At 46.8% G+C, this 26,514-nt stretch overlaps 1 protein-coding gene across 3 annotated transcripts in view; it reads right to left on the bottom strand.

Moving 5' to 3' along the window:
- Positions 1 to 26,514, bottom strand: part of agbl4 (AGBL carboxypeptidase 4) — a 369,255-nt gene that overhangs the window by 24,294 nt on the left and 318,447 nt on the right. For 2 of the 3 annotated variants that reach the window (XM_041839343.2, XM_041839345.2), the window contains exons 7-10: positions 26,009 to 26,098; positions 24,162 to 24,276; positions 21,268 to 21,379; positions 6,872 to 7,024 (exon numbers count right to left, since the gene is read on the bottom strand). In XM_041839343.2, coding sequence (XP_041695277.2) covers positions 6,872 to 7,024; positions 21,268 to 21,379; positions 24,162 to 24,276; positions 26,009 to 26,098 — 470 coding nt within the window. The remainder of the gene's footprint in view (positions 1 to 6,871; positions 7,025 to 21,267; positions 21,380 to 24,161; positions 24,277 to 26,008; positions 26,099 to 26,514) is intronic. The other variant, XM_041839344.2, reaches the window with a different exon arrangement.

Below are 26,514 nucleotides of genomic sequence, written 5' to 3'. Positions count from 1 at the left end.
TTTGGCCTGAATGCCAAGCTGGAGGAAACCTGGCACCATCCCTACGGTGAAGCATGATGGTGGCAGCATCATGCTGTGGGGATGTTTTTCAGCGGCAGGGACTGGGAGACTAGTCAGGATCGAGGGAAAGATAAACGGACAGAGAGATCCTCGATGAAAACCTGCTCCAGAGTGCCCAGGACCTCAGACTGGGGTGAAGGTTCACCTTCCGACAGGACAACGACCCTAAGCACACAGTCAAGATAATGCAGGAGTGGCTTTGGGACAAGTCTCTGAATGTCCTTGAGTGGCCCAGCCAGAGCCCGGACTTGAACCCGATCGAACATCTCTGGAGAGACCAGAAAATAGCTGTGCAGCAACGCTCCCCATCCAACCTGACAGAGCTTGAGAGGATCTGCAGAGAAGAATGGGAGAAACTCCCCAAATACAGGTGTGCCAAGCTTGTAGCATCATACCCAAGAAGACTCCTGAGTGGCGCAGTGGTCTAAGCTTGTAGCATCATACCCAAGAAGACTCCTGAGTGGCGCAGTGGTCTAAGGCACTGCATCGCAGTGCTAACTGTGCTACTAGAGATCCTGGTTCGAATCCAGGCTCTGTCGCAGCCGGCCGCGACCCGGAGACTCATGGGCGGCGCACAATTGGCCCAGCGTCGTCCAGGGTAGGGGAGGGAATGGTCGGCAGGGATGTAGCTCAGTTGATAGAGCATGGCGTTTGCAACGCCAGGGTTGTGGGTTCGTTTCCCATGGGGGGCCAGTATAAAAAAAAAAAAAAAATGTATTCACTAACTGTAAGTCGCTCTGGATAAGAGTGTCTGCTAAATGACTAAAATGTAAATGTAAGACTCGATGTTGTAATTGCTGCCAAAGGTGCTTCAACAAATTACTGAGTAAAGGGTCTGAATTACTTATGTAAATGTTTTATTTCATTTTTTTATAAATTAGCAAACATTTCTAAAAACCTGTTTTTGCTTTGTCATTATGGGGTATTGTGTGTAGATTGAGGGAAAAAAACGATTTAATCGATTTTAGAATAAGGCTGTAACGTAACACAATTTGTAAAAAGTCAAGGAGTCTGAATACTTTCCGAAGGCACTGTATGAATAGAAAAGGTGTGCACAGCAGTAGTTATATAGGATGAGCCATGACTAGGATACAGTATATACATACACTGAGTGTACAAAACATTAGGAACACCTTCCTAACATTGAGTTGCACCCCCCCCTTTCCCCTCAGAACAGCCTCAATTCGTCGGGGCATGGACTCTACAAGGTGTCGAAAGCGTTCCACAGGGATGCTGGCCCATGTTGACTCCAATGCTTCCCAAGGCTTAAAAACCCATTCTCTAACCTTTCTCCTCCCCTTCATCTACACTGATTGAAGCGGATTTAACAGGTGACATCAATAAGGGATCATACCTTTCACCGGGATTCACCTGGTCAGTCTATAAACTGGTTTCCATCCAACCTTTTTATGCAAGTAAAGTAAATAATGACAGGCCTGATGGTAACAGAACATTTTTCGTAAACTTTCAAAATGTCGACAAAACTAAATACGCTAGACAAGGTGGGATCTTTTAGCGTCGGTAAAATGTATAATGCGAGAAATGTCGGTGGAAACGCTTTTATGGGCAAATATTGATATAATAACCATCATATCGAAGTAAACTTGGAGTCATGCTGACATGTTGTGTGGTCCTCCCACTATGACTTGTCGGGAAAGCATGCAGTTTATTATGCTACAGATGAAATAAAATGTGAACTTCACAGGGTGGTGAAAGTGCAAGGTGATGAGCTTAATGCTCTTTTCCAATAAATATCGAGGTACTTATTCTGGTGACATGATAATCGATGCTTGGCTGCAGTTTGACAAATAAAAATAATCTTGCTCTTTTGTCCATAATAATAATAATCTCATCATGTAGGCTATACGTGCGCTCTAGCCAACAATAGCGCGCAGATAGCGTTGTTGGCTAGAGCGCACGTGCCAATACCAGAGAGGACACTTGCTATATAACGCAACATTTTTTGTGAGAAAAACATCAGTAGAGTTGAAAATGCAATGGAAACCCATTTAACTAAACTTTTTATTCGGTTCACGGGAACTTAACATGAAAAGGTATTTTATGTGCACTACGTCATCACGCACAGCCTTTTATCTGCAAAAAGTATATTTTATCTGCAACAACCTCTCCCTCAACGTCAGCAAGACAAAGGAGCTGATCGTGGACGGGGCTGTAGTGGAGCGGGTCGAGGGCTTCAAGTTCCTCGGTGTCCACATCACAAAGGAATTATCATGGTCCACACACCAACACAGTCGTGGAGAGGGCACAACAACGCCTCTTCCCCCTCAGGGGACTGAAAAGGGCCCTCAGAAAAGGGCATGGGCCCTCAGATCCTCAAAATGTTCTACAGTTGCACCATTGAGAGCATCTTGACTGGCTGCATCACCGCTTGGTACGGCAATTCCTCGCCATATGACCGCAAGTCATTACAGAGGGTAGTGCGTACAGCCCAGTACCTCACTGGGGCCGAGCTCCCTGCCATCCAGGACCTCTATACCAGGGGTGTCAGAGGAAGGACCTAAAAATGGTCAAAGACTCGAGAAACCCAAGTCATAGACTGTTCTCTCTGCTACCACGAGGAAAGCGGTACCAATGCACCAAGTCTGGAACCAACAGGACCCTGAAAAGCTTCTACCCCTAAGCCATAAGACTGCTAAATAGTTAGTTAAATAGTTAGTCCGGATAGCTATTGGTTATCTGCATTGACCCTTTTGCACTAACTCTATTATCTATCCTGTTGCCTAGTCACTTTATCCCTACCTACAGTATATGTACTGTGACGTCACGAGAGGCTACACAGCTTTCAGCGGGATTGCTCAAGTAGTGCAAGGAGACAAGGTTCAAACAAAACAAGGATTTTATTATAGGTCTTGGGAAATTACGAAAATATAACAAAATTCTGTTCTCTTGTGGCTCTTTAAGGGTTAACAGTTCAGGGATGTCTCTTCCACATCCAGAATCATAATTCTCACTCGCTCAGATAACTTTTCCCCAGCCTTACTGTAGTCCACGTTGCAGCTAGTGGCCAACCCAGCAAAAAGTCCTTCCAAATGTCTCTCCTGTATTTCCACAGGTGCATATATCCAAAGGTGAGTATTTCCCAAAGGTAAGTATCTCCAAATCCTTATATTCCTCATGGAAGTGGACGTGCAGCACTCTTGTCCTCCAGAGAGCCCAGGTTGGAGACTGTGTCTCTTCACCCCCCCACACTCCCCTCAGTGTGTCTCTTCCCTTCCCAACCCTTCAGCTCATCAGCTCCTCATTTGTTTCAGCTGCGTGGGAAGATTGGCCATAGAGGGGTGGAGTTCCCGACCATACCAGCAGATGGAGCCATAGCTGTCTGGGTTTGCAGCCACCTCAGGGGGATGTAACGTCCCTCCAGGACACAGCCTCTCGTGACATCACACATCCCCCTCCTCGGGACCGACGTCCTCGTCGGGTAAAGGCAGCGAAGAAGGCATCACGCCGGGAGAGGGCGTCCGCATTGCCGTGGTGCTTGCCAGACTGCTCTCTCTTCAACTCCTCCAACTCTAGGACCAGGGACTCAGCCTCCTGTTGTCTCTCCTTGAGTTTCTTACTGAACGCATCAGCCTTGGTTTTAGCAGAGTTTAGCTTCTGTTGAGCAGCTTTCAGTTCCTTCTCTCTCTCTGCCTCCGCATTCTTCATCTTGTTCTCCAACACCTTGTACTTCTCCTCTGCCTTCTTCTGGACCTCCTTACTACTGCGCAGGGTCTCCTCACACTCCTCGATGGTCCTGCGCAGCCTCTCCAGCTCCTCCTGTTGCTTAGGGAAGGAGCTCTGTTGGAGTTTAGCCTGGAGGATATCTAACTCTTCTGTCTTCATGTCTAACTGTTGCTTTAACAAACGATACCTCTCAGCGGTCCCCTTCAGACCAGACAGTTCTTTGTCCAGATTCTGTAGCTCCGTCTCTGTGTCGGTCTGGGCACCTGCCATCCCTATCAGAGCCCGGGCGGGAGTGAGTAACTCGGAGGATTGCACCGGAGCCTTCCCAGGATGAGTCTTGCCTCTCCGTTTCCGAGGTACTCGGGTTATCCTCTCCTGAGACTCTCTCCAGAGTGGGTAAAAGGCTGGGCAGTCTCGTCCAATTAGGACAGGGACGGGGAGGGAATCAACCACCCCCGCCGTCGTGTGTATGGTTCCCCGTGTGCTGGTCATTGTAAGTTCAGTAATGGGGTATTCTCTGGTGTCTCCATGGACACAGGAAACTGGGAGGACTTTTCCCGGGGTCAGACACGTTGGGCCCACCAAATCCTTACGCACTAGGGTGGCCCGGCTACCAGAATCCAGTAAGGCCTCCACATCATGGTGATTCACAGTTACCGGGCAGGTGGGGGGTCGATCTGGGCCGCCATCTACGACTCCCAAGAGCGAGGCAAAACGGTGTGTGGGTGCTGAGCTGGAGGACTCCGCAGTGGGCATAGGTTCCTCGGCTGGTTTCCCACACTGCCAGGAGATATGTCCCATCTCCCCACACCGGTAACACTGTCGAGTTTCCCCCTCCTGGTGTACTCTTCTTGGACCCGCCTGGTTTCTGGCTCCCCCTGGAGCCGGGATAAGTCCTGACGTGGCTGGGTTCGAGACCTTGGGGTCCTTTGGACGGGTTCTTCCCATTTGTGGTGGGGCCGCACTCCTGGGGTCTTTTCGGGAAGCATTCAGCATCTCCGCTGTGGCCTGGTACTTTTCCACAGCTTCCACGGTCAGATCAGCCGTGGTCAAGGCCTGTTGACTGATGAACCGTTTTGCCTCATAAGGCAGGGCGCGTAGGTAACGATCCACCACAACGGCCTCCACCACCGCCGCTGCTGTATTCCTCTGCGGATCCAGCCATTTCCTTGCGATTCGGACAAGTTCATGCATCTGCGCCCGAGGAGGTTGGTCTGGTTGGAAGGTCCAGCTGTGAAAGCGCTGGGCCATACCAAACTTTGTGAGTCCATATCTGCTGAGGATCTCAGACTTCAGGGCATCATAGTCAGTAACCTGGTCAGGGCCCAGGTCCCGGACAGCATTCAGCGATTCCCCGGTTAGAAAGGGGGGCTAACAGACCAACCCACTGTTGCTGGGGCCAGGCTTCCCTAGTGGCCGTGGCCTCAAATGCATGCAGGTATGCCTCAATGTCATCGGTAGCTCCCATCTTAGATATAAAGTCACTTGCCTTTATTGGGCGGGTATTTTGGACCACCCTCTGTCTCTGCAACTGCAATTCCTCTGCCTTCAGAAGGTTGGCTTTCTTTTGCTCCTCCAAGAGAGCCACGTTTGCTTGCATCTGGGCTTGCTGGCCAGCAACAAGGGCTTTCAATATGTCCTCCATTTCAGTCGGCGGGGAGCCTACGGCCAACTTGGAAAACTGGGTGATCAAACCTTCGGTATCCTCCTCTGACATGCACTATTAACGCTTGAGCGTGCCTGTATTCTCCACCATCTGTGACGTCACGAGAGGCTACACAGCTTTCAGCGGGATTGCTCAAGTAGTGCAAGGAGACAAGGTTCAAACAAAACAAGGATTTTATTATAGGTCTTGGGAAATTACGAAAATATAACAAAATTCTGTTCTCTTGTGGCTCTTTAAGGGTTAACAGTTCAGGGATGTCTCTTCCACATCCAGAATCATAATTCTCACTCGCTCAGATAACTTTTCCCCAGCCTTACTGTAGTCCACGTTGCAGCTAGTGGCCAACCCAGCAAAAAGTCCTTCCAAATGTCTCTCCTGTATTTCCACAGGTGCATATATCCAAAGGTGAGTATTTCCCAAAGGTAAGTATCTCCAAATCCTTATATTCCTCATGGAAGTGGACGTGCAGCACTCTTGTCCTCCAGAGAGCCCAGGTTGGAGACTGTGTCTCTTCACCCCCACACACTCCCTCAGTGTGTCTCTTCCCTTCCCAACCCTTCAGCTCATCAGCTCCTCATTTGTTTCAGCTGCGTGGGAAGATTGGCCATAGAGGGGTGGAGTTCCCGACCATACCAGCAGATGGAGCCATAGCTGTCTGGGTTTGCAGCCACCTCAGGGGGATGTAACGTCCCTCCAGGACACAGCCTCTCGTGACATCACAGTACATATCTACCTCAATTACCTGGTACCCCAGCTCATCGACTCGGTACTGGTACCCAGTGTATATAGCCAAGTTATCGTTACTCATTGTGTATTTATTAGTTGTGTTATTATTTCTCTTTTATTCTCTCTGCGCGGCCCGTCAGTAAGCATTTCACTGTTAGTCTGCACCTGTTGTTTACGAAGCATGTGACAAAAAACGTTTTATTTTATTTTACACATGCAGGCACACACACTGCTGTATACAATCACACCAAAGGTTAGCTCTTTATCGAGCCAGAATTATAAATAACCGGTGGACACTGTGACATTCTTTATGTATGGTGGGTTGCTAAAATAATTTTGGCTGTTGAAAGACTTTCCTTGTGTACTGGTGAAGAAAGTTCTATGAGCGCTGTGAATGTGTCACTGCACAGAAAAGGTTATTCTTCTGGCTATATGTAACTGGCACTGCTACAAAATGTCACATTGGCTGAGCGCTAAAGGTCACTGTGGCTGAGAGGTGAAGGGGAACACAGACTTTAAGTATAGCTTCCACACCCAGCTGTATGATAGATCTCAGTCAACCCTGTGGTTGTTACAGTAACTACTGTAGCATAGCCAACTAGCACCTGCTAATATGTTGGGTGTATTTCCTGTGGAACATATGTGAGATGAGAAGGGTTAGGATTGATATGGCCTGACCAGGGAAAACTCTGGGCCCTAAAGCTGTCCCTGGTATGATTGATGTGATGGACTTACGAAGGAGAAGTCTGGGGCATTGTGGCAGAGCAGGCGAGGGAACACGGCTTGTCTCTGGACTCTCTCCTCCTCCTCAAACACGTTCCCGTACATGAAGCCATTCATCATGGTGGAGTGGGCATGAACATCAATGTAGAACTCCAGCCCCACCTTCTGAATACGCGACAGACACACACACACACAGACAGACAGACAGGGGCACAGGGCGTCACAAATAGAGTGCTAACCTGCTGAATATACACCATTTCCACATTTCATAGCCATTGCAATTTCCATCAAAATGTAAAGATTTTGAGACTCCTTGGCTACATCTTTTTCAAATGCCCACATCATGTATTCTACCGAGAACAAAAACATTGGGAACAACAACAACAACCAAGCTGTGCACACAAATGCTGTGTTTGGCTGTGGAGGGCATCTTCCTGGTGAAAGACGACTCTCAGAGGTGGCAGAGCACCAGAGGAGAATCACAGAAGAGCTAGCAAACCTCCCACAGCGACAGAGAGTGAGAGAGAGAGAGAGAGAGCGAGCGGGGGAGAGGGAGGGATAAAGAGAGAGGGGGGAGGGGGGAGGGGGGGTAGAATGATGATACTAGTCATATTTTTATCCCCTGTAGAGCCCAGGGACAGAGCTGAGGGGAGGAGCGGAGAGCCCATGAGACTGGCTTGGTGGCCCCACACAGATGAGATGTTGAGACTGGCTGGGGAGAGCCCTCCAGATACAGCTGACTACAATACAGCAGCCCACACACAATCAGGCTTTACTCAGACTATCAGTTACTGTAGCTCCACTGCTTCACACACAGCAGGCTGAGGAGCTGAGAGGAAAACACTATGAGAACCAGCTGCCACACACACAAGGACACACACGCACACACATACACTACATGACTAGAAGTATGTGGACACCTGCTCGTCCAAAATCATGGATATTAATATGGAGTTGGTCCCCCCTTTGCTGCTATAACAGCCTCCACTCTTCTGGGAAGGCTTTCCACTAGATGTTGGAACATTGCTGCGGGAACTTGCTTCCATTCAGCCAAAAGAGCATTAGTGATGTCGGGCACTGATGTTGGGCAATTAGGCTTGGCTCACAGTCGGCGTTCCAATTCATCCCAAAGGTGTTCGATGGGGTTGAGGTCAGGGCTCTGTGCAGGCCAGTCAAGTTCTTCCACACTAATCTCGACAAACCATTTCTGTATGGACCTCGCTTTCTGCATGGGGGCATTGTCATGCTGAAACAAGATTTTCAATGTACCGATTCCATGGCACATGGTTTATGATACACAAAACGACGCTGAATTCAAAATGTAGAGTTTTTCAATTTAAATTATTATGCAACATTCTTGCAACCAATAGACTGTTATATATATGGGGGATACAACCATCCCAGCTCTGCAGATGTTGCTGCGAAGAGACAGAATCATTAGATAATTTGTTTTGGTACTGTCCATATGTAGCTTGTTTTTGGTCGCAGGTCCAGGAAGGGCTGAAGAATTGCAACATTTACCTGGCACTAACTCTGCAGATAGCACTACTTGGTGATTTGAAAAGTCAGAGTAAATCGATCAATAATATAATACTTTTAGCAAAAAAAATATTTTTTACTTACAAGAATAGAAAGGTTCAGAACTTTTGTGAAACATCACAGCTCAGTTGAAAAATATTGGCAAATAGAAATCCAATATGGATGGTGTTAAGAGATAGATGGGAGGTGTTGAGTGGAACTGAAGGGTGGGACTAATAACAACATGATAACGAATGTCAAATATACTGTGTCCGTAAAATGTATATAGGATCAGAACGTTTGTGAAACAGCACAGTTAAAAATATATAGCAAATAGAAAATCAAACTGGATGGACATCAGAGATAGATGAGAGAGGATGAGGGTAGAGGAAGGACAGGACTAAAAATAAACAAAATATAACTATTGTAAAATAGACTGTGTCCATAAAATGTATATAGTTTGTATAAGCTGGAAGTAGAAGCCTAAGTGTTGTTGTTCATTAGTTTACTCCAATTAGGGGAGGGGTGGTAGGGTTAGTGGAAAATAATAAAGGGAAATATATTTAAAAAAAATATATATATATAGTGCATTCGGAAAGTATTCAGACTCCTTGACGTTTTCCACATTTTGTTACGTTACAGCCTTATTCTAAAATGGATTAAATAATTTCTTCCCCTCATCAATCGACACACAATACCCCATAATGTTTGCAAATTTAGAAAAAAACTAGAACAGAAATACCTTATTTACATAAGTATTCAGACCCTTTACTCAGTACTTTGTTGAAGCACCTTTGGCAGCGATTACAGCCTCGGGTCTTCTTGGGTATGCTGCTACAAGCTTGGCACACCTGTATTTGGGGAGTTTCTCCCATTCTCTGCAGATCCTCTCAAGCTTTGTCAGGTTGGATGGGGAGCGTCGCTGCACAGCAATTTTCAGGTCTCTCTAGAGATGTTCAATCGGGTTCAAGTCCGGGCTCTGGCTGGGCCACTCAAGGACATTCAGAGACTTGTCCTGAAGCCACTCCTGCGTTGTCGTGGCTGTGTGCTTAGGATTGTTGTCCTGTTGGAAGGTGAACCTTCACCCCAGTCTGAGGTCCTGAGTGCTCTGGAGTAGGTTTTCATCAAGGATCTCTCTGTACTTTGCTCCATTCATCTTTCCCTCGATCCTGACTATTCTCCCAGTCCCTGCCGCTGAAAATCATCCGCACAGCATGATGCTGCCACAACCATGCTTCACCGTAGGGATGGTGCCAGGTTTCCTCCAGACATGACGCTTGGCATTCAGGCCAAAGAGTTCAATCTTGGTTTCATCAGACCAGAGAATCTTGTTTCTCATGGTCTGAGAGTCCTTTAGGTGCCTTTTGGCAAACTCCAAGTGGGCTGTCGTGCCTTTTACTGAGGAGTGGCTTCCGTCTGGCCACTCTACCATAAAGGCCTGATTTGTGGAGTACTGCAGAAATGGTTGTCCTTCTGGAAGGTTCTCCCATCTCCACAGATTAACTCTGGAGCTCTGTCAGAGTGACCATTGGGTTCTTGGTCACCTCCCTGACCAAGGCCCTCCCCCGATTGCTCAGTTTGGCTGGGCGGCCAGCTCTAGGAAGAGTCTTGGTGGTTCCAAACTTCTTCCTTTTAAGAATGATGGAGGCCACTGTGTTCTTGCTGCAGACATTTTTTGGTACCCTTCCCCAGATCTGTGCCTCGACACAATCCTGTCTCGGAGCTCTATGGACAATTCCTTCGACCTCATGGCTTGGTTTTTGCTCTGACATGCACTGTCAACTGTGGGACCTTATATAGACAGGTGTGTGTCTTTCCAAATCATGTCCAATCAATTGAATTTACCACAGGTGGACTCCAATCAAGTTGTAGAAACATCTCAAGGATGATCAATGAAAACAGGATGCACCTGAGCTCAATTTCGAGTCTCATAGCAAAGGGTCTTAATACTTATATAAACAAGGTATTTCTGTTTTTATTTGTAATAAATTTGCAAACATTTCTAAAAACCTGTTTTCGCTTTGTCATTATGGGGTATTGTGTATTATTAAAGCTTTATTTCAAAAGTTTGGCTTTAAAAGACAGAGATAATAGCAGTGCAATTTGGTGATAGACATTCTTCTAGGGACAGTCTTCTGAAAATCTCTCAGTTGACAAGGCTGCATAGCAGGGGTGACACAGTTGGGAATCACAGTTCAGTTATACGTTATCCAGTTGAGAATTGTAGAATAGGATTCAAGGCCAATCACATGCTACTGTGGCCAGTGTATAAAGCTCAGGCTCTCTCTAGGCCTGGACACAGTGAATCAGGTGTAATGGGCCCTCCCTCACTCTCACTCCCCTTGACCCCTCACTCTTCAGCACAGCTCTCTCTCTCTCTCTCTCTCTCTCTCTCTCTCTCTCTCTCTCTCTCTCTCTCTCTCTCTCTCTCTCTCTCTCTCTCTCTCTCTCTCTCTCTCTCTCTCTCTCTCTCTCTCTCTCTCTCTCTCTCTCTCTCTCTCTCTCTCTCTCTCTCTCTCTCTCTCTCTCTCTCTCTCTCTCTCTCTCTCTCTCTCTCTCTCTCTCTCTCTCTCTCTCTCTCCACATTCCATTCCAGAGCGCGCCTCAGTTCCCGGGGGTCGTCAGGCGGTGGGGAGGGATGGAAAAGAAGAGGGAGAAGAGGAGGAGGAGGAGGGTGGAGAGGGCGACGCGATGCTTGAAATTCTGCTCACAGCCAAAGCAATTTCCTGGCGAGCGCGGTGCTGTCAGCTGCTCTGATGGCTAGCTGTGAAATATTGTGGCTGGGAGTGGGCCGGCAGCAGGCTCTGGCAGCCTGATGGATGGAGCCCGAGCGGAAGAAGGAGAAACAACAACAAAAAAATAGAAAAAGAAAGCAAAACGGAGCCGCCATTAAGGCAGCTCCATCAGGCAGTTGAAGGAGTTCCAAGGGTCTAATAGAGGCAGAAGGCCCTCTAATCGGCAGCGCTCACCAAGCTAAAGGGAGGAGGGTGGAGGTAGTTGGGAACCACCCAGTGGGATTATTTACACACACGTAAAACGACCCTTCCCCTTGTTAAAGCACAGCTCGAATGATGGGGTACTGTATGTAATGGTGCGACTTGAGCTGGCGCAGAGCTCCTGCAACAATGGAGTTGGATTGGCTCGCCTACTTTTTCTTTTCTGTTAACAATGTAATTAAGAATCGAAATGAAATGGTCGCACAGCGTTGGGTCACTTAAATGTCCGTGCTCCAGAAGTTTGCTCTGGAATTATATAAAAGATGAAATCTGGGAAGCCAAAGTGAATCTCCAACAGCATCTCCCAGTCTCCAAACAAAACATCACTTTGGACCCTAAGTGGTAATTCCCCCTAAAATGTCAAGGAAAATGGAAGTACAATGATACAGTGAAGTGCAATCCAGACCACAATGTCAACTGAGCCAGCATAACAGTCTCCTAATGCGCTGTCAATCACAGGCAGACAGGACTGTGAGGCTGAAGCAGTGATTGATTGTTTCATTAACAACCCACTTTGACCTAGAGAATTGTTCATTTGAAATTGTAATGAAGCAATTAGAGACAATTAAGAAATGTAGAGAATGAAAGTCAACAGACAATCTGAGTGTAGAGGCTTTACAAATTAAACCTCTCAGAGAAATAGACAGAGAACGGCTTGTTCCGGCAGAAGCTCCCTACAACTCAATAGAAGGACTCGGGCTCAACTTCATCTGAACTGGTGTTGCTGCAGTTTAGTTTAAAGCGGAAGGTCAAATGAATTTTGTCCGACAAGTACTTATTTGCTGCATATTAATTAGTCTGGGCCTATAAGGGCCATAAACGGTTTGCTTATCTTAACACAGAAAAAATGGTGCTGATTTAAGCAGGATTACAGACTAGAGGCAGATTCTCTCACAAAGCATTTAGCATCAGCAATACCTTTTAGAAGAAACCTCGCTACGTTCAGTGGAACTTACTTCATGTAACTTCTACTCTCTGTTAACATTATTACCATATAGCTGAACATGCTAAAATGGTACTCCAACATCCAGGGCATGTAGAGCGTTTATAAATGCTGAATAATATACCTACAACTGTACATACCATTTTCCTTCCAAATGATATATTGTCTATACACAGCACTTATTTATATTTTTTGATTCTGACACTATAATATATCTACTCTGGATTGTTAATTGGACTCGTTCTGTCATTTCCTGATTTCTTGTTTTGATTATTTGTGTATTTGTGAAACCTGCTATAACACCTGTAAATCTGTGTACACAACCAATAAACCTTGATTTCAGTCTATAAGTATGCCTGTCTGACTGGAGAGCAGAGACTTGAGTGATACAATGCGGTCGGAGCGGTGGGTGAGTCCAGGTGTGCTGCAGAGAGAGAACAGACGTAGTGGTGCTCAATCCTGTAAGCCCCTCATTCTCTCTCTGCCACAGACTAATTGATGGACATATTTGGCCCCTTTTTAACACAGAGGTGACTTGTAATCAAGCTAAACGGGCACTCAGACAGCACTCTGCGGCTGTTAGCGCTTCATAAGCATCTGCATCTGTCTGGAATAGTGCTGAGAGATTAGTGATTTTTGAGGTTGGTTCGGTTTCGGTTCGATTATCAAAAAATAATCACGGTTTTCGATTTTGGTTTAGATTTATTAATTTTTTTACATGAAATGCATTATGAAATAATGATGTTACAATGACTTTAGAGCTTTTTAATGGAAGTTCCAAAGCCAAAAATAGTGAACATTCAATTGCCAAAACATTGAAAATATTCCATTGTCTCTGTCAGGTCCACATTGGGTACATTTACATTTTAGTCATTTAGCAGACACTCTTATCCAGAGCGACTTACAGTTAGTGGGTAGACATCAACAGAAAAATAGGAAATTACTATGAAATAATAAAATATTTCAGTTGTGGGCAACTTTTAAAATGTAATCCTGAAATATAGCTGAAGCATGTCAATCAAAGCATGTCAATCAAAGACAAAATGACAGATGATGAGAAAAAAGACAGATGATGATTCATTACATACAACCTAGATTTAGTTTAGAATGTTGCTAGCTTACCTGCCTAAGTATGCTGCAGAGCTGTCTGACAAAATTATTTTACTAGTTATTCAAAGTAGAAGAGGTATAATTTCACAAACTGTCTCTATCCCTCTCCTAGTTGTGTTGTGTACATTCCTCTCTCATGCGGTCTGTAAGGGTTGGTGTGAGGTGTGACCCAGGTGCGGTGCAGGATAGACAGTAGGCAGTAGGCAGAGATGGTGAAACAAGGATCTTTACTGGTGGTCCCAAAACCAGGAAACAAAATAACGGACTTGTCACGATAAAATAAAGGAGGAGCAAATTGGTCTCCAAAAAAAGGCTGACAGCAAACATATGAAATACTAACTATGACTGAAAACAACAATGAAACAGGGAGAACATATACGTCTCGCGATCAGACACTGATTAGTACTGTTTGGCATCGAGAAACTAGCAGAGAAAACAGAGCAAGGGAACACATGGAAGTGAGGGCATACATACACAGGTGAACAGGTAGACACAGGTGACTCCAATAGGATAATAATTAGTCCAGACTGTGAGTGAGGAGGTGCCTAAGGTTGTCGGAGGATGACACCTAGTGGGTCGCTCCGGAACTGCGACCCCCTCCTGTAACAGCGGTCTATCCAGTCTGTGTGTATCCAACCTAACGTAGCAGGCGTAGAAGTGTATCCGTCCAGAGATCTGTATATAATGACAAAATGCTCATGTCTCTGCCCTAACAATGGGAGTCGTTGTCCAAAATACTGGAAGGCAGGCGACAAGGTTAGCTCCAAAATAAATCCATAGAAACGCATTGTGTTATTTTGGACAGATTTTGGCAAGAGTGAATCCTCTCGCTTCGCCTCTTCCTCTCTGATCGTCTCTGAGCTGGAAAAAACTGGCGCAATTATGGTCATTATAGTTAATTACCACGTTTCTGCGCTGAACTAGGTTGAATATTTGCTTAATGAAAACTATAACTCCCTTCGGCCCAGCATCCCACATAGTTATTGACTTGATGTCACGTTCGTTGAAGGACGGGTCAGACCAAGGCGCAGCGTGAAATGCGTACATGTTTATTTAAATGATAAACACACGACAAAACAACAAACCAACAACATGTGAAGTCCTAAGGCTACACACAAAACAAGCCTACTCACGGAACAAGATCCCACAACTAACGAGTGCCAACAGGCTGCCTAAGTATGATCCCCAATCTGAGACAACGAGCGACAGCTGTCTCTGATTGGGAATCACACCCAGCCAAACACAGAACTACAACACCTAGACTGAAACATAGAAAACACACCATAGAACACCACACCCTGACTCAACATATAAGAGTCCCCTGAGTCAGGGCGTGACAGTACCCCCCCCCAAAGGTGCACAACATTTACATAACAGGGTAGGGGCCGGGTGGGCATTCCGCCTCGGAGGCGGATCCGGCTCCGGGCGTGACAACCACATACTCTCCACCTCCCTGTTGCGCCCCTGGTCTGGTCTGGACCTCGGTGCGCTGCTTCCCCTCTCGTTCCTCCCACGATACTCCAAGCCCTGTCTGGACCCTGGTGTGGGAGACCCCGAACCTGGAGAGGGGCTGACGTCTGGGTCTGGACTGGAACCGCTGACCGGAGCTGGACCGGGCACCGGTGGAGCAGACTGCTCAGGCTCGGGACTGGAGCCGCTGACCGGAGCTGGACTAGGCACCGGTGGAGCAGACTGCTCTGGCTCCGGACTGGAGCCGCTGACCGGAGCTGGACTGGGCACCGGTGGAGCGGACTGCTCTGGCTCCGGAGTGGAGCAGCTGACTGGGAACACGCACCACTGGTCTGGTGCGAGGAGCAGGAACGGGCCGGGCCGGACTGGATACACGCACCACAGGCCTGATGCGAGGAGCAGGAACAGGCCGGGCCGGACTGGGAACACGCACTACTGGCTTGGTGTGAGGAGCAGGAATGGGCCGGGCCGGACTGGAGACACGCACCACAGGTCTGGTGCGAGGAGCAGGAACGGGCCGGGCCGGACTGGGAACACGCACCACTGGCTTGGTGCGGGGAGCAGGAACGGGCCGGGCCGGACTGGGAACACGCACCACTTTCTTGGTGCGAGGAGCAGGAACAGGCTGGGCCGGACTGGGAACACGCACCACTGGTCTGGTGCGAGGAGTAGGATCGGGCCGGGCCGGACTGGGAACACGCACCACAGGTCTGGTGCGAGGAGCAGGAACGGGCCGGGCCGGACTGGGAACACGCACCACAGGCCTGGTACGAGGAGCAGGAATGGGCCGGGCCGGACTGGCGACACGCACCACTAAGCTTGGTGCTAGGAGCAGGAACGGGCCGGGCCGGACTGGGGACATGCACCACTGGCTTGGTGCGAGGAGCAGGAACAGGCCGGGCCGGACTGGCGACACGCACCACTGGCTTGGTGCGAGGAGCAGGACTGGGTTCCTTTATTAACCCCCGCTCCTTATGCTGCCTAACCAGCTCCTCTCTCCGTGCCTCTACTTCCTCCTTTTCCCTACGAGCCTCCTGCAGTGCCTCCTCTTGACTGGATCTCTCCCGCTCTATTCTATCTATCAGCCCCCGTAATATGGTGGCCTCCTCTCTTACCCTGCAGATCCGATCCTTCTCTCTCTCTCGGCACTCCTCCTCCAGTGAGGACTCCTCCGGGAGCCCCCACGAGTTAGGGAACAGAAACTCCTCGTCGTCGTCATCCTCCGACTCCTCAGTATATTACTGTTCCCACTCTTCTTCCCATGGTCGTAGGGACTCAATCTGGAAACCCACCGGGTGCAGTGTTCGGGGCTCTTCTCTCTCGCTCCCCGACCACCCCTTTAGCCCCCCCCCCCCCAAACATTTTCTTGGGGCTGCTTCTCGGGCTTCCTCCTCGGCTGGCTTCTGTGTTACCGTTGCACCTCTCCTGCCTGGGCTTCCTTCTTCGCCCAGGGTCCTTTTCCTGCAAATATCTCCTCCCAAGACCAAATCTTCCCCACCTGTGTCCAGGGTGTTTGCTCCTGGGCACGCTGCTTGGTCCGTGTTTGGTGGGATCTTCTGTCACGTTCGTTGAAGGACGGGTCAGACCAAGGCGCAGCGTGAAATGCGTACATGTTTATTTAAATGATAAACACACGACAAAACAACAAACCAACGAAACGTGAAGTCCTAAGGCTACACACAAAACAAGCCTACTCACGGAACAAGATCCCACAACTAACGAGTGCCAATAGGCTGCCTAAGTATGATCCCCAATCTGAGACAACGAGCGACAGCTGTCTCTGATTGGGAATCACACCCGGCCAAACACAGAACTACAACACCTAGACTGAAACATAGAAAACACACCATAGAACACCACACCCTGACTCAACATACAGTGGGGGAAAAAAGTATTTAGTCAGCCACCAATTGTGCAAGTTCTCCCACTTAAAAAGATGAGAGAGGCCTGTAATTTCAATCATAGGTACACGTCAACTATGACAGACAAATTGAGAAGAAAAAAAATCCAGAAAATCACATTGTAGGATTTTTAATGAATTTATTTGCAAATTATGGTGGAAAATAAGTATTTGGTCACCTACAAACAAGCAAGATTTCTGGCTCTCACAGACCTGTAACTTCTTCTTTAAGAGGCTCCTCTGTCCTCCGCTCGTTACCTGTATTAATGGCACCTGTTTGAACTTGTTATCAGTATAAAAGACACCTGTCCACAACCTCAAACAGTCACACTCCAAACTCCACTATGGCCAAGACCAAAGAGCTGTCAAAGGACACCAGAAACAAAATTGTAGACCTGCACCAGGCTGGGAAGACTGAATCTGCAATAGGTAAGCAGCTTAGTTTGAAGAAATCAACTGTGGGAGCAATTATTAGGAAATGGAAGACATACAAGACCACTGATAATCTCCCTCGATCTGGGGCTCCACGCAAGATCTCACCCCGTGGGGTCAAAATGATCACAAGAACGGTGAGCAAAAATCCCAGAACCACACGGGGGGACCTAGTGAATGACCTGCAGAGAGCTGGGACCAAAGTAACAAAGCCTACCATCAGTAACACACTACGCCGCCAGGGGCTCAAATCCTGCAGTGCCAGACGTGTCCCCCTGCTTAAGCCAGTACATGTCCAGGTCTGTCTGAAGTTTGCTAGAGTGCATTTGGATGATCCAGAAGAGGATTGGGAGAATGTCATATGGTCAGATGAAACCAAAATATAACTTTTTGGTAAAAACTCAACTCGTCGTGTTTGGAGGACAAAGAATGCTGAGTTGCATCCAAAGAACACCATACCTACTGTGAAGCATGGGGGTGGAAACATCATGCTTTGGGGCTGTTTTTCTGCAAAGGGACCAGGACGACTGATCCGTGTAAAGGAAAGAATGAATGGGGCCATGTATCGTGAGATTTTGAGTGAAAACCTCCTTCCATCAGCAAGGGCATTGAAGATGAAACGTGGCTGGGTCTTTCAGCATGACAATGATCCCAAACACACCGCCCGGGCAACGAAGGAGTGGCTTCGTAAGAAGCATTTCAAGGTCCTGGAGTGGCCTAGCCAGTCTCCAGATCTCAACCCCATAGAAAATCTTTGGAGGGAGTTGAAAGTCTGTGTTGCCCAGCGACAGCCCCAAAACGTCACTGCTCTAGAGGAGATCTGCATGGAGGAATGGGCCAAAATACCAGCAACAGTGTGTGAAAACCTTGTGAAGACTTACAGAAAACGTTTGACCTGTGTCATTGCCAACAAAGGGTATATAACAAAGTATTGAGAAACTTTTGTTATTGACCAAATACTTATTTTCCACCATAATTTGCAAATAAATTCATTAAAAATCCTACAATGTGATTTTCTGGAATTTTTTTCCTCATTTTGTCTGTCATAGTTGATGTGTACCTATGATGAAAATTACAGGCCTCTCTCATCTTTTTAAGTGGGAGAACTTGCACAATTGGTGGCTGACTAAATCATTTTTTCCCCACTGTATAAGAGTCCCCTGAGTCAGGGCGTGACACTTGATTTCTCTGATTTCTCTCGTGAATGATTTGATTTCTCTCTAGAGAAAAGGCGCGTTGGGTTCACACAAAAAACTCACTAAATGGAATTCAAGTAATTGAACCGACATCGGTCAAAGAGCTGGCCACAGTCACTGTCTGTTACTCCATCGACCCACCTCCCATCATCTCACACACCCTGGGTCTGTTTGGTGGATCTATGCTCCCATTGTGGTCCTCTGTAGCTCAATTGGTAGAGCATGGCGCTTGTAACGCCAGGGTAGTGGGTTCGATCCCCAGGACCACCCATACGTAAAAATGTATGCACACATGACTGTAAGTCGCTTTGGATAAAAGCATCTGCTAAATGGCATATTATTATTATTATTGTGTCACCAAAGCATCTTGAGTACAAACAGCACACACCAAAAAGACACCCCAAATGGGTTCCTCCACGGTGTCATTTTCTTGTTCTTTGCCTGTGAGAGCCAGACAGTTCTGCCTCAAACTGGAGGAGAAGCGGTTGAGGAAGTGAAAAGGGGGAGTAATGATGGGGACAAATTGCCCGTAAATCTCAGAAATGGATAAGAAATGGGCCGATGACACCAGAGGACAGCTCAACAGACAGACGGAAAGAGCAGTTTCGCCAAACACCCTGAATACAGCAGACAATGGCTCCCCACAGAAAAAAAGGAAAAGAGAGAAAGTACAGCCAGGAGGAGGAGGGGGGATTTTCAAGGTGCAATATCCATCTAACCGGCATGACAGCACCTAATACATTTGTTTCAGATAGAAAATTAATTTTCTAATATTAAAAAGGTCAGAAATGAACCATGGCAATACTGGCCCTTTTGTCATCCTTAACAAATTATCCAAAATGGCGCTGTCAGATTGCTGGGGATACATTCATTATGATGAATGTTCTGAGTAATCAGCCAATCAAAAATAATTATTTTCCTTTAATAAATGGGCTGGAAAAGCATTGCTTTAGGTGGGAGATTGGTCCATTTGTTTCTTCACTCTTTTCCTTTTTTTAAACAAACACCAAGGAGCTTGGGAACAGATGATATGTTCTTGCATCACTGACTCTTTTCCATTTCCACTTTTGACCAATGTTCAGCTGTTTATGTGAAATGACAGGATTTTATATAAATGTTCCAATGTCCTTCCATTCAGATGGATTCAGAGCTATATTAAGGACGTAAGGTGTTAGACTGCTTTGAGTTTTTCTTTAAAGCAATTAAAATCTGTAATTAATGAAAATAAATCTTTGTCAATCAGGCTTAGATAAATGGCTTTTTAGAGATTATCAAAAAAGGGATCTTTCTCGAATGAAAGACAGATTCAATCACAGATTTTCAAAGATAAAAAACTAAACGTGTATATTACTAAAAGGGATTAAATAAATGTTGTTGCAGTCTGACTGTCACTGAGCCCTTTCCTAAAGCTAGAGAAATGGATTTGGTTTGACATTCTTCAAGAGTCAAATGGCCGTTGACAGCTTGGAATCCTCTGCGTCTGCTACCATCTGCCAGCTAGAGGGAAGCGGACAAATAAAGAGGAGCATGTTAGCCCGGCATGATCTCCTCCTGTTGTCCTCAGACCGTGGTCTTGTAGCCTCATTAGTGGATGTGCACAGTGTGAGACAGCAGTGGATAGAGGGCCAGGCCCCTGGCCATAGAGCTGGCACTGGGATTGGCATCTGGGAGCCCCAGATCTGAGTGCTGTGTCTGATGTGATTAGCTGGAGAGAGGCGGCCAGGTCTCTCCTCTGACAGGGCCAGTCGGCCACATCCAGGCCAGGGGATAGGATGGAGAGACTGGGGCTGAGAGATGTGGGCACATGGCCCTGGTTGGGATTGTACTGTATGGATGAATGTAGTGCTGAGGGTGCTGTGGGGTCCAGAGTTGGTGGAGAGGTGGAGAGCTTAATGAGAGTTCTCCTTCCAGCCACTGGATCAGCCAGTGGAATCATAATTACACATGTGGGCAGGCAGACAGAGGCTCTCTCTCTCAGCCCTTGGCTCTGCACTGAGCTACATGTGCATGTTCTCTATGGGAGTTGGAGTGCATTGGAGTGAGACTGTGAGGGAAAACAATGTATGCGTGTGAGTATGACAGTGAATGCAAATGTGTGTGGGTGTGTGTCTGTGTGTGGGTGTGTGTCTGTGTGTGTGTAAGAGAGAGAGAGAGAGAGTACCTATGTACCTATGTGTGGTGTGTGTTTGGATGTGTGTGTGTGTGTAGTTTGCAGAAGTGTGAGGGACATGAGTGGATCACTCTGCCGTGAAGGAGCCCATCGATCAGCATATCAGCGCTGGGGGAAAAGGTTAAGCTGAGAGCCGTGCCCCTTTGCTCAGCAGAACGCCCTGGTCTTATCAGGATTAGAAAGTGTAAGAAAGGGCAGACGATTCCCAGGACAGACTCTGACCTTCAGTAATCTAACAACCTGCGTTTCCACTTATAATTAACACGAAGGCAAAAAAACACAAGGGCCCGTTCCTCTAACAAAGAAAGTGCAAGCTGAATATAGAGTACACTACAGACACTTGCCCCTCAGTACAATCTCATGTCCCAGAGACCTACACTTTACAGAGAGCTGCTGAGTATCAATCCCACAGCACACCTTTCTATAGTTCTCAACCACATGAGTGCATAACCTTCTGAACTAAGTCAACTGGAAATAGAGTTTAGATTCAGAACAGTGTTCAAACCTCAACTCAGGTGTTTTATATAGCTAGTATCTATGTGGAATTTCAGTTGACTCTGATACTGTGTTGCATGTTGTGTGCTGCAGGGTGAGGAATAAACGGCCCACACAGTCACTACAGTACGAAGTGTGTAATACAGGTGTTAGAAGCAGGTTGGAGATTGGGACTCACTGGGTCTTGACTGAGCTGGACGATGAGCTGCTTGACAGCGTGGAGGGTGGGGTGGGCCCAGGGGGATGGCTCCTGCCAGTGACGGTTAAGGTCAAAGCCCATCAGAGAACACCTGGAAATGACCACACACACATGAGTTGAACATTTGCAGATACCTACAATTACTACTGATGCTGTGGATGTATGTGTTAATATCTAATCAATTCAATCAACAATCAAACTTTCCCAAGAAACACAGATTTTTATTTAATATGAACAATCAATTAGCTTTAGCTCCCCTATTGGAGATCTAAGACCCAATGTATTTCACTAGAATGTAATTCTACTCCAGTCAAAGAGCAGCTAAAGCCAGGACCTCTAGTCAGAGTTTGCAGGTTACAGATGTTTTATTGAGCCTGCCTTAACATTTAGTGTAGTTGACTGGTTTGGCTCCCTTACATGGGCAAGTCAGAATATCCTAGAGATAGCTCAGTGACTTTCAACGTGGCACCATAACACGATGCTACCTTTCCAACAAGACAGTTAGTCAAATTTCTGCCCTGCTAGAGCTTTCCCGGTCAACTGTAAGTGCTGTTATTGTGAAGTGGAAATGTCTAGAAGCAACAAAGGCTCAGCCGCGAAGTGGTAGGCCACATAAGGTCGCAAAATGGGACCGCCGAGTGCTGAAGCGCGTAAAAATCGTCTGTCCTCGGTTGCAACACTGCCTCTGGAAGCAACGTCAGCACAAGAACTGTTCGTCAGGAGCTTCATGAAATGGGTTTCCATGGCCGAGCAGCAGCACACAAGCCTAAGATCACCATGCGCTACAGCATACAATGACATTCTAGACGATTCTGTGCTTCCAACTTTGTGGCAACAGTTTGGGGAAGGCCCTTTCCTGTTTCAGCATGACAATGCCCCTGTGCACAAAGCGAGGTCCATACAGAAATGGTTTGTCAAGATCAGTGTGGAAGAACTTGACTGACTTGCACAGAGTCTTGACCTCAACCCCATCAAACACCTTTGGGATGAATTGTAGCGCCGACTGCGAGCCAGGCCTAATCGCCCAACATCAGTGCCCGACCTCACTAATGCTCTTGTGGCTGAATGGAAGCAAGTTCCCACAGCAATGCTCCAACATCTAGTGGAAAGCCTTCCCAGAAGAGTGGAGGCTGTTATAGCAGCAAAGGGGGGACCAATGCCATTGCAATGCCCATGATTTTGGAATGAGATGTTCGATGAGCAGGTGTCCACATACTTTTGGTCATGTAGTGTATATGTTTACTATACATTTTTATCTTATCTGACTTGCCACAATTTAAGTTTCTTCTGGAAAAATTAAGTAATTATAGTCTATTCTAGAGTGGCTGTGGAAGGAATGACTCTGGGCTATTGAGCTGATGCTGCTCAGTATCCATGACTTTCACGGGGGCCTGTGTCTGTGTGTCAATGCCAATGTGAAGCAGGCATGCCTGAAATACTAATCTGTGGTCAGCACTGATTGATTCTGATCCCTGCATGCATCCGTTCGATTCCCCTCCAGATGCAGTGTGCTGCTGAGCCCACAGAAAGGCCAATCAGGCCTCACCGGGAGGGGCAGAGAGAAACACTCCTATTCACTTCATATTAATATGGAGCTTATTACCATTCAGCCAGGCCGACCGCATCATTTTCCAGAGTTGATGAAAACAACCTTTAAGGGTCAACAATCAGCAACAAGATGTTTTTAACCCCTGTCATCATCAGAGCAGATGTGATTTACCACTGACAGACTGGGTGCAGTGCGGGGGAGCGACCACTAGATGGCAGCCACAAACACTTTTAGTGGCAGCACTAGAGTCTCAGCACATTTGTATTCCTCATGTCCACCCCATTAAGTAAAAGGCAATTATGGAGAGGGAGGTGGAAATGATGCCCATGGAGCCTGTGCCTCAGTGCTAAACAGAGGCTGGAACATATGGCCTCAGAAACAGCAGCATTACAACTAAACCCTGTGAAAACACACTCAGCCCAGTGTAGGAGACACTGCAGGGCAGGCACAGGCAAGATGGTACAGGCAAGATTTGTCTTACACAATAAATAGGTATAAAAAGGAATAAATATATGTAGACAAATAAGAGGAGAGTGGATGTGGGTTTATATGTCTGTGACACAAGTACTCTAACACATCCCCCTCTGGTAAATGTGTGTGTGTGTGTCTTTGCACACACAATTGGATTGACAACAAGCACTGGAGAATAAGAGGGGGAATTGACTACTGCAGCAATTACATTGATCTGAACTGTCAACAGAGGAGAAAGGAGACAGCAAAATCGGAAAGCCAGCAGTTCATATTCCAGGGATGGCGCTTTGGACAGTGGTGTGGGGGGAAGGGGGGTCCAATTTATTCATTTTTGGGGGGGGTCGCCCCGGAGGTCGGGCCCCCCAGATAGTATATGAACACGTCGTTTAAATTACAGGAAAGTAGCTTTAAAACGTCTAAATATTCTCTCAGCCTCATGGCAAAATGTATAGAATAGCAGGAAATTAGCTCTAAAACTGCACATTTTCTCTCTGCCACTGGCTTTGGAGGCAGAGGGAGGAATAGAAAATGAGAAGGCCCATCCTGCTATTCCCACACATGGCCTTTGGTTTAATTCATATCTGTAACAGCAGCATCTAGCGGCCCATAAATGCTCTGGTAGGAGACCTACACAGTGGGCGATACCAAACACATAATCTCTCCTTACCACTAGCAACGTGATGCAGCCTAGTCAGATAGCTCTATCAGAATCCATGAAACATACAACTTTTCAGAGGTAGACCTCAAGCAACAGGATGGAAATTACTACAGTAGTAAATGTCATAAAACAACTGAACAGCTCTTTTAGTCCATGAAGAAAAGGGTGATTTGATCTATTGATAGTAGCGCTTACCTGTAATTGCCTAAGTAGACGCCGTCAGGGTTGAGCATGGGTACAATCTTAAAGATGACATGGTCACGCAAGGTTTGGGCCACAGGGTGCTGGCTGACTAGGAAGTCAATCACTCCTAAACACAATAAAACATGGAGATACACAAGAGAGACAGTCAGGGTTATTTCACTCTATGACTGGAAAGCAGCATGCTCAAAGCTATTCTCTCTCACTCACACACAGAAGCAAGCATGGACAACCACACGCACACGCACACTCCCAGTAAAATGTACTCAAGGCCTCAGTTAATTGAGTTCTGAGAAACAAAAAGAAAAGGGCAGAAAGAGAGCGTTCTAAAAATCTGAGGGGAAATCTGAGACATCCGTCCACAATCGATACAAATGGAATGGAGCTGACAGTGGGATAAAAACAGACAGCACAGAGGACCTAATTAGCCCACAGGGCCTCAAACACTGAGTGAGGGAGATAATGCTATCTACCACAGATGAGACACAGAGACAGCAAAAGCGAGAGAGAGGGAGTTGGAAAGAGAGAGAGACAGAGAGAGATACATACCGGCCACTGAAAGCCATCCACAGCCCTGGACTGAAGCAGGATAATTGACAGGTAAATAAGAAGCAAAGAGGGCCGACAGCCAGCCTGTACCCCTCCCCTCCCACTCCAGCCGCCCGCCCCACTCTGTCCTGCTCGTTACCACTAATGGAGGCATAACAAGCTCTCTAATTGAGTCAATGTGGCAGGCAGGAGGAGAGATGGAGCGTGGGACACAGGTACAGGCCACAGAGTGTGCCATCTAATTGCTCGGACTTCCTGAGATTATTTCATGCACATCTGCGTGTCGGAGCCGGGGCTGGTCCTGAGTGGAGCTTAAAGTCACATTGAGCTACATGTGCTGTCTGCTCTCAGCGCTCTGGGGTGACCAAACACTACTCCACAGACTGGGAGCTTTTAACGGTTTCCTATGCTGTATTTTCAATGGAAAAGTAAAGAAGACCCAAGGACAAGCTTTAGCTTCAACTTAAACAATGATATTAGCTTAAACTGTAAAGATCAGGTCACCCCAGACTTCAACCCTAACCCTGACCCTTGCCCTAATCTTAACCCTTGTCCCCAAAACCCAAGCTACAAACATAGGCTAACATAATAGTCTTACATTCATTCTTAGAAAAATGGGTTCCCAAAGGGTTCTTTGGCTGTCCCCATAGGATAACCCTTTTTGGTTCCAGGTAGAACCACTTTTGGTTCCAGGTAGAATACATGTGGGTTCCATGTAGAACCCTCTGTCAAAAGGGTTCTACATGGAACCCAAAAAGGTTCGACCTGGAGCCAAAAAGGGTTCTTCAAAGGGTTCTCCTATGGGGACAGCCGAATAACCGTTGTAGGTTCTAGATGGCACCTTCTTTTCTAAGGTAGCCTTGTGTCCATGTTGTATGTAAAACCTCTTCAACTGCCATCTCATTAACTGTAGCTCACTCTTTCTTCACAGTTCAGATGTCCTTGATGTTGAGGAGAGAAACTCTCCAGGAGTTCAGTGACTTGTCGATGAAACAAGTAGCTCTCACCTGAAGAGCCTATCTTAATAACAGGCTGACAAATGCCAGACATGTTAAGAGGTATGAGTGGAAGCCAAGGTTCTTTTTGAATAATCTGTTTCTTTGCCACTTTTTTCCCTGTAATTCTATGAGAACTTGATAAACTGCTTGTGAGATGCTCCACCTTGGCTGTGTGTCTGTGTGTGTGTCTGTGTGTGTGTGTGTGTGTGTGTGTGTGTGTGTGTGTGTGTGTGTGTGTGCGCACATGCATTTTAGGGATGTGTATAGAGCACCAGGGTGGAGACAGAGACCTACCTTGGCAGATGAAGGATGCAGGCGACTCCCCAGGGTGTACACGGGCTGTGAGGACAACTAGCTTCTTCACCTTCTCTGGATTCTGTTGAGCTGGAGATGAAACACACAACACACACAGGTTAGAGGCATGCATATTCAGACAACAGGGCAGCACGGGCGCCCTGCAGTCAGAATGAATTGGTCACTAAACCCACTTTACAGGTATGTGCTGTAAATTAGCATTCAGCCGAGGGATAAACACCCAGAAAACAGGATCAAGTGGATCATATTCAGTGACAACATTCAGTGACTACTACACACTGATGTAATAAGGAACATACAGTATATATATTTATCATTGTTAAAAAGGGACATTGTGGCCCATTTGAAATTATGTGACGTGTGTGCTCATGAGACTCCTCTAACGCATGTTGTGCAAGGACAGGCTCTTTGTAATGCTGCAAATTCAATTCCATGTACGGTTTTCCCCACTAAAGATGCTATAATGACCTCCAGATCTATTTTGA

This window comes from Coregonus clupeaformis, chromosome 20 (assembly GCF_020615455.1).
Source record: "Coregonus clupeaformis isolate EN_2021a chromosome 20, ASM2061545v1, whole genome shotgun sequence".
In the NCBI taxonomy this organism is placed as follows: Eukaryota; Metazoa; Chordata; class Actinopteri; order Salmoniformes; family Salmonidae; genus Coregonus; species Coregonus clupeaformis.
The sequence above is the reverse complement of the archived record's forward strand: the minus strand, read 5'-3'. Positions and strand labels throughout refer to the sequence as shown.